This window comes from Spodoptera frugiperda, chromosome 6 (assembly GCF_023101765.2).
Source record: "Spodoptera frugiperda isolate SF20-4 chromosome 6, AGI-APGP_CSIRO_Sfru_2.0, whole genome shotgun sequence".
NCBI classification, from domain to species: domain Eukaryota; kingdom Metazoa; phylum Arthropoda; class Insecta; order Lepidoptera; family Noctuidae; genus Spodoptera; species Spodoptera frugiperda.
Genome location: NC_064217.1, coordinates 1,450,347 through 1,459,088, shown reverse-complemented (window position 1 = coordinate 1,459,088; position 8,742 = coordinate 1,450,347). Strand labels below are relative to the sequence as shown.

Sequence of the window (8,742 nt, the reverse complement as noted above, 5' to 3'; positions counted from 1 at the left end):
GAATAAAATCACTTGCAGAACTAATAAACCACTCAAAGGTCTTCCGATATAAAAGGCCACCTAACTCTAATACCAAAAGCAAATTATTCTGACCCTTTAAACTCGAAACTATTCAATAGCAACAAATAATGAAACAAATAGACTCGACCCTTTGAATGTCCCATAAACTATCGCAGATCCCTTTTATACTTATCAAATTTCCGTTGTAAAAACCGCAGCGTTCGCGCTCAAGCCTTTGGGTAACAAAATTGTATACGAAATTAACCCAACAGAATAAATTAAGGGGGTATTGTTCGTGAGCACAACTACAGAATGATTTCGTCTCAATTTAAATACGAAAGCGTCATGGAACAAAAGTAGTTTCAATCCGAAACACTGGAAGTTTGCAACAACGCGTCCAATGATTTTGTAAAGGTTTACTCTCGTGAAAGTATTTTTAATGATAGTGAAAGTTTTATAGTAGTTCTGTCTACTATTATTTCTTGTGATTTAGTTTTCTCCTGTGTGGATGCAGACAGGAATATTTTTCTGGAATAGGATCTTACAATAAGTTACCTAAATTTCGCAAGAAGATTTTCTCTCATAAATGCGTTTGCAACAAACACAGTTATTTCGAGAGAAAATCATAAGGTGTGTAGCGTGCTTAAACAGATGTTTAAGCACGCTACACACCTTATGATTTAACTGTACAGTCGGACTGTACAGTTAATAAATCTTAAGTCCATGCAGCCTACACACCTTACGATTTAACTGGTTGGACAGTAAAATCGTAAGGTGTGTAGCCGGCTGTGGACTGCCTAGTGGTTTACCGGGGTTTCGGCTCGAAAAGCAGGAGTAGGAACGGGGTGGTTTTTAGTCAGTAAGAGTCTGACACTCTCTCTCGCCTCACGCAAGACGGGAAAAGCCCTTAGATAATTTTCCCCCTCCAAAAACAGGTGTGTAGCCGCTATTACGCTATAGCTAATTGCATTTTGACGCCATTAAAACTAAAATAAGTTTATGACGTAAAACGAAGAAAATACGCAAAAATTTAAATTAAAACTGTATTCTTGGAACTACAAGACTAGCCTACAGCAAGAAGGAAGATTAAAATAGTGGTCTTCTTTGTAATTCTTGGAATTAATACGACGTAAAAGGAAACCAATTTCGTAATAACACTATCGTGCTGTACTTTGAAGAATGAATTCCTGGTAAAGATAAACTTACCAAAGTTTTTCTTTGAGAAATAAATGACGTAAGCAAAAGCGAGTAAATTTTAATGTAAGTATAATTATTTCTCTAGTTAAGCGAAGTACACGGCCTCACAGAAAACTGACGTGAAACGACGCTTGCGTTGTATTTCGTTGTGTGTGTGAAGTTACCGGAGGCCTAATTTCCCCCTTCCCAATATTTCCAGTCACTGATTCCACAACAACCCATAAATTCCTAACCCTCAAAAGGCCTGCAACGCACTCGTAACGGCTCTGGTATTTAGAATTACCATGGGCGGCGGCGATTGCTTACCATCAGATGATTTGTAGCCTCGTCGAAAAAAAGGACACAGCAATCAAAAGAAATTAAATTTATTTCTTTAAGTCTTTGACTGCCAATTTAAGTCAGTTAGAGTCTGACATTTACTCCCGTCTCGTCCAAGGCGGGAGAAGTCATTGGATGATTTTCCCTCCTCAAAAAAAAAACTGTTGATGGCAAATCCTTCCGCTAACGTCGGTCACCGGTGTCAACACTTTAAACGCCACGGGGACGTGGCGTTTAAAGTGTTGCCAATTACCTAGTAAAATACCAAATATTTTTAGTCATTAAATTCCCTAAGTTACAAAAATTAAAACTTAGAAGTTATAGAAAGAAGAAAGACTGATTCCTATCAAACTACAGAAAATCTGAAGAATAAAAACTGTATGTATGTGATGAAACTCAAAATCTTTTTACCCTATTAGTATACAAAACGCAAAACATATCCAAAAAATTACAGACCAAAAAAATCCCCTCCATTTTTTCTTTACACGACGCCATATTAACCCGTAAACACCGACGCAATGGCAAAGAATGCGATTAAGGGGTATGTTAAAGTCATGCGTAGGTCATAATGACCGCACGCGGCGGCCGACGTGTTAATCTAACCACAAGGGTCGCATTAATATAGCTTAGGACACTGACACAACATTTTTGGGTAAATCATACGTTTACCCGAAATTTCATGCGAACATAAACATCTAAATGATATATTTTTAGTCAAAAAAAATTAAAAAATGGCGTAGTTGTTAAAAACACAGACCTACGTTTTTCTCCTAGCTTTTAATATATTCAGCATTATTTTTAACGTTACAAAATGTATGGATAAGATAATAGTCTTATTAGATTAAAATGCTTGTTTTTTATTTTTATTTTCAAGATTATCTAATATTCTTAATGTGAAAAAAAAAGGTATATTTTTTTATGTTATTAATTATAGTGGGCAAAAAAATATTCCGTTTTTACGTCACTATAATTCCGTCACTATAATTTTCTCCAGTGTCGTGGTTATGTTTACAAACATACAATATGATCCCAGGTCACAATGTTTTCACTTCACCGTCTGTCTAAATAATGTTAGAAAGCACATATCACTCAAAAAAGTCACATTGGTACTTTGCAGTTGCAAGCGGGCGTCATAAACCTCTGGGCCTGACGACGACGAAATACATCTACATAATAATTAATTATTATATAGTACCTTTAAACACCTACCTTTACTTCATGCCTAATAACGTTTAATGTCTTAATTATCTCGCAATAAACTATAAAACCATAAACGTAGTCATAATACTGAACGTTCAACCCTTTTACTTAACGCTGCCAGTGACCACAGTTTTATTATTTAACTTTACTGTTAAAGGGTTAACAGTTTAAGTTGGTTTTTACTATCAATTTGTTTTACGATCATATTAAACGTGGTTTGTGACATTTTCTTCCCATGTGACAGTTTTAGGGTTTTTCGAAAGTGTTATTCTTGTTTTCTCCTAAGGGACTGAGTCTGACTGTTTGGTAAGGATATTTGGGTTGTGTTGTAACTTCGTATATTTCTTTGATAACTGATACATTTTTTTTTTAAAGGGCGAAAATCATCCAGTTTACTAGAGGGAGTGTCAGACTCGCCTGCTTTTCGATCCGGAGCCCCGGTAAACCCGCTAGGTAGTCCGCAACTCCGAATCAAGTATCAGTCCAACTGGGCCCCATCTCGATGGCTCTTTGCGCGCGGACCAGCAATTTATACTACGCTAACTCGAAATTTGGAAAAAACTTTTTTTATGTCAAGTTGCTTAAAATGTGTGTTTACATACGTCATAAAAAAATTGAGAAGAAATATGCAAAAATAAGAAAGTTACAAATCTTATAAAACGCTAAGTAAAGGTACTTTTTGAAATCACTCGATTTATATTACGCCAACTATTATTAGCGGAGTGTGCGCGGGGATCACTTTGGTCAAAGTCCGTGCAACACTGCACTAACTCATAGTTAGCGTAGTTTAGTGCGTTCGTGTGTATACTTGTTCGTTTGTAAAATGAACGACATAGCGACTTTTACATAGTAAATACTTATGTGTTAACGTATTAATTCGTTTATTAATGGTACGCTGACTATTCTTTTTGTAATTAAGTACATGTTCTTTATAAAATATTGAAATATGCATCAGATGATTGATCATGCACTACGACGTCCCGTACTACACTACGCTAACATAAGTTAGACGTGTATAAGATGTAAAAATTTTTTGATGAATTACGTTTATATACGGCTAACTTGCGCTAAATCAAAAAATAAAAATAATTAAGGAAATATAAATATGAGATATTACAATTAATAAATTAAATATTAAGCATACCAAATTTCAAAAAAGTATCTTAATTAATGTAAAAGTTATCACGTTTTTCCCTTTAAACGCCTCTACTGTAAAGTACGCTTTTTGAGTTAGCGCAGTATAAATTGCTGGTGTCGATCTGTGGTGGTCTGATGGCTCTTTGAGGCGCGCGTGGAACGCGATGCGCAGGTGTTGTACCTATCGACTTGATTTGACTTATTAAACAAGTTATTACCAATGATCATCTACGCAAAGGGCTTCGGGTTGTATCAAGTAAAATGTATTAAATTAGGATTTACCTATATACCAAGTACATGTTTGGGAGATCATTAAACTAAATTCAAATTACTAGATATATTCCGATACTAACATAATAAGCATGTAATAATTAAACGTTAGATATCTCTCTATATATATATATGTACATATATAGATATAGAAACTAATTTCTGCGGTGGATTATACTGAAACCACAAGTTATTGTGAGGAACCGCAAAGTTAATCATGTAAACTAGATATTTTATAGATACTAACTTATATTTACATAGCCTAGTAAGGCTTAATGACCTAATTTAAGCATATAAATACATATTTTGGTCATATTTGGCCCAAGACAATTTCTAAAATCATTTAAGTAATTACCACCCAACGAAAATTATGACGTGATTATTTAAACGCGACTGCTCAGCCAAGGTCTCGGTTAATTCCCGGGTCGAGTAAAAATTACTGGGCTTTTTTCGGTTTTTCAAAATGTTCTCGCAGCTATTGGTATTAGATAATTTAATATGAGACTCATAACATTTACTCAATATACGCAAATGTGTGTTAGCGCCATCTATGATTTCTTGTTTGAAGTAGTAATAGTAAGTGTAATACTCACACTAAAGTTAGTACTACCTTTTGCGTATAGATGGCGTAATACGTCAAAATAATTATTTAGGACTTCTATTGTTTAATTAATCTTATAATTTTGTATTTATGTAACTCCTGCAATAAATCAATAAAACAAGTACAATAATTAAAAAGTCTTTATTTCAATATTTACACAGAAGAATTATTTTTATAAAATTATAAAAAAATAAGTAAATTACTGCTATAAGTGCCTAAAAATATATTTAATTCCATTTTATATAATTTTTATCTTATAAAATAGGTTAAAACCTTTTCTTTTAATCTGAGAAAATCAATAATACTGTATAATATATTTCGGACGCAAATAATAAAATCTTACGCGGCTATAAAATATTTATTACATATTTTAACGCCTAATAAAAGTACTATTTATATATTTTATCACAATATAACTTCAGTAGGCTTCCCTCAAATATAAGCATCGAGGATAGCATTCTGAAATTATAATCTTATAATTTTTATATTATATAAAAATAATCAGAATATTATATAACATAATTCCCTGTACTTAAACTTTAACCTTAAAAATTAAGCAATCTTAAATACATGTTTTGATCGATTTCCATAAATGCAATATTAAAGATTTTCAATTGAAAGTACGAGTAACGTAGGTTCAATTTAACCTACGTTTGTATTTTTTAGTACAAATAAATGAGTATTATTCAGTCTAAAACATACCGTTGATATGTTATAATAACTATCGTGAGACATACTAAATTAACTAAAAATTACGGTTTACTCGCGTAAATTAATGTAGAAAAGCTCTACTAGTTTCGAGTCACAGAGGGACTCTTCATCATGAGCAGCGTGCGCTGCCCCGTGCCAGTAGGCTTTTCTCCATTAATTTATGTAATTAAACTGTGATTTTTAGTTAATCCCATTGATATGATTGTAAAAAAATATAAGTACACATTTCTACACTATACTATACATACCTAATTGCATTAATCATTTTTCTACCATTCAAAATAACTGCTATAAAAATAGTGAAATTCGCTTCGAATGACAAAAAAATTACATCGATAAATTATATCTCAAATTACATCGCAACGGTGCACCAAATCTAGAATTAACAAACTACCCATTGTGTGTACGTGATGCATTCGTTACTTTTTGCATCGTATCATCCCTAAATCTATTTAGAGCATCAACTGTTGTCTGTAAGATGCCTAGACCGAGTCTGAATTTAAAGTCTACTAATCTTTGTAGGAAGTTTAGGAATCCACCTTGTTGGTTTAAGGGGGGATAAGTGACAATGTCTGGATCATTCCACGGTCTTGAAGTAGTCGCTGGCTTGTCAGTCGAAACTGGTACTGTAGGCATTGTAGAAGTTGTTTCCGATTTCAAATCTGTTGTTGTCTCAGTCATCATACTTTGTACAGTGGTAGTAGGTGAGTTTATAGGACTGTTGCGTTCAGTCACTTCGGTGTTCGAAGGAAACACTTCGTATACTTTAAAAGTCTTAGTCGTAGTTTCCATTTCATTAGACATGTCTGGTTCTGTTGTTTTGTCATTTTTACTGTTCACTGGAATCGTTGACACGCTCTCAACAACCTCGATCTTATCAGTCGTAGCTTCGTTTTTAGCATCTTTTTCAGATTCTGATACAGCAGAAACTTCAGTGACTTCTTTAGGTAAAACTGTGGTATCATATACTTCATTAGCAGCCAGGTTTCTTATAGGGTTGTTCATGTTGTAAATGTCGTCGATTTCATTGCTTATAAAGACATCTCGGTTTCCTTTCTCTGCTAAAAGCTCTTCAAGTGAACCTGAAATACTACGTTTCTTTCTTAAGTTTCTGGGGCCATGTTCTGGTACTACTGCAGGTGTTGCCGAATCTACTAGTTCCTTAGGAACATTTCCAACTACGAATTTGTTGTCGCTAGATTCAGAACTTGCTTCACTGCCGCTTGTATTGTCGTCATATTTTTCTTCCTGATTTTCTGAATCGTTATTAGATCCTAAGTACATAGAGGTTGGAGGATACGTCACTGAACTACTAGTAGTTTCGCTGAAAAACTGACCTTCGAATGGGTATACAGGTTTGAAATCAGATTCAGCTGCCGGCTTTACACCGTAGACAACTGAGTTAGAATTCTCATTCCCATAAGCTGAAATGCCTGTGGGACCAGTTTGTGGTGCAGCGTAAATGGGTTCTACAGCTGGGTATGGAGTATAGTTTGGTTGTTGTTGGGGTTTCTCATAATTGTATTTTCCTTCTGTTGTATAAGCGTGTCTAGTTTCATAATGAGGACTGTAACTAAGTGGCTTTGAGTAAACAGCAGCATGAGCGATTCCTGTTTTCTGTTGAGCATAATGTACTTTTCCATAATTGGGGTTTGGTTTGTATCCTGTGGCCACTTGTCTGTACCTAATGTCTTGTTCCTTTTTCACTGGGTAACGACTTGTGTATGCAGTTTGTCCGGCATAGGGATTCAACTTTTGTTTGGCGTGGGCGGGCATTCCAGCTAAAACAGTTCCCAGCATTTCTTCTTCGGCTTGTCCATTGCCATCATTAGCGTACTCTTCAGCGTTGTTTCTATAGATATCGTCATTCTTGTCTACTTCAAATGTTCTGCGTACTGGAGTTGCAAACGGATACAAGAAATAACCAGCAATACCTACTAAACTAGCCAAGCCCAACATGCCTACTCCCACAGACGGCATCACTTCTCTAGACAAGTAATTATAGATTTGTGTTGTGATAGCCCCAGTTGGTGCAGCTGCCGGTTTCTTAGCATTCTTATTTGATTTAGTTTTGTTGGATGTTTTGACATCAGAAATAGCGACTTCTGTGCTGGGTTTAGGTGTGGAGGTCTTGCGCTTTTTAGTCTTGTTCTTCTTCCTAGTTGAGCTTCTTTTAGGTTTCTTGGTTGTGGCTGCTGGTGTACTTACTTCTAGTTCAATTTCTTGTTCTTTAGCTTCTGTGGGAAGCAGTGCTGAGTCACTGATAACGGGAGGCGCTAAGGTAGTGGTAGTTTTCTGTTTGTTCTTATTCTTTTTCTTTGGCTTTGAGGTCACTGTTACTACTGGTGTTACAATTGGGATTTTAGTTTCCTTTTTCGTTGTTGGTGCTTCAGTGGTTGTAGTAGTAGTTGTAGTCGTGGTTGTAGTTGTCGTGGCTGGACGAATTGAAGTATTTTTATTTTTCTGCACATTAGACAGCACTGTATCCTTAATCTTATTGTAAACATTCTCATTAATTGCTGATCCACTGGCAACTAAATCAGCTTTGTTTGTACTGCCAATTATAGGACGTTTAGGTATTTTATTATTCTGAGGACGTTTAGGTTTGTTCTTTGTAACAGTTGGCTTAGGTTTCTTCGTGACTTCTTCTACTTTGGATGGCTCAGTAGTAACGTTATCCTTAGCTGAATTGCTCAATGAGATCCAAGTGGAAATACCTTCATTAGACGTTGAAGATTCACTAGGCTCGTTTATTTTGTTCTCTGTATCCAATTCTTCCATTGTGACAGGAACTGCAACACCAAGGTGAGCATTTTCGAACTCTTCGCCATTTTCATTCCTCGTTTTAATTCTGTGTTTGACTTGAGTTTTTAGTTTTGGTGGTATTCTCGTGTCAGCTATAACTGGCGTCTCAGCTGTAGTGTTAGGTTTGTCGAGAAGTTGAATAGCAACCATTTCCATGGATTCTCGAATTGGTGTCTTGGTCTTGACATCTCGAGAGGAGCTCTCAGGAATCGGTGTGGCTGTCTGTTGAGTCTGGGCTGCTTCGGCATTTGTCTGGTAAGTCCTGGAAAAATAGAAAATAACAATATAAGAAACTGTCACTATAAAAGAAACATAACCCTCCTTCTGGAACAGTCGGGTAAAAATATTAAACATTATGTGACTCCTACAGTATTTTTTTCATTACAACACATGTATTACTAAGTAGAACTGCAATGTTTATAAATTATCTAACTATACTATACTATACTAAAAAAAAAAATGATATTGTATCCTTGGGACAATAGTAACTAAAATGTGATGTA

The 8,742-nt window shown here is 35.3% G+C and overlaps 2 protein-coding genes across 3 annotated transcripts in view; one reads left to right on the top strand and one right to left on the bottom strand.

Moving 5' to 3' along the window:
* Window positions 1–403: 403 nt before the first annotated feature.
* The window catches only part of LOC118267378 (fumarate hydratase, mitochondrial), a 388,013-nt gene continuing 379,674 nt past the window's right edge, over window positions 404–8,742 (top strand). The window contains exon 1 of the mRNA XM_050694141.1: window positions 404–415. The gene's annotated coding sequence lies outside the window, so the exon portion shown is untranslated. The remainder of the gene's footprint in view (window positions 416–8,742) is intronic.
* The window catches only part of LOC118267654 (uncharacterized), a 41,493-nt gene continuing 37,600 nt past the window's right edge, over window positions 4,850–8,742 (bottom strand). For both annotated transcript variants that reach the window (XM_050694138.1, XM_035581761.2), the window contains exon 3: window positions 4,850–8,501. In XM_050694138.1, coding sequence (XP_050550095.1) covers window positions 5,825–8,501 — 2,677 coding nt within the window. In that variant the 3' untranslated portion in view covers window positions 4,850–5,824. The remainder of the gene's footprint in view (window positions 8,502–8,742) is intronic.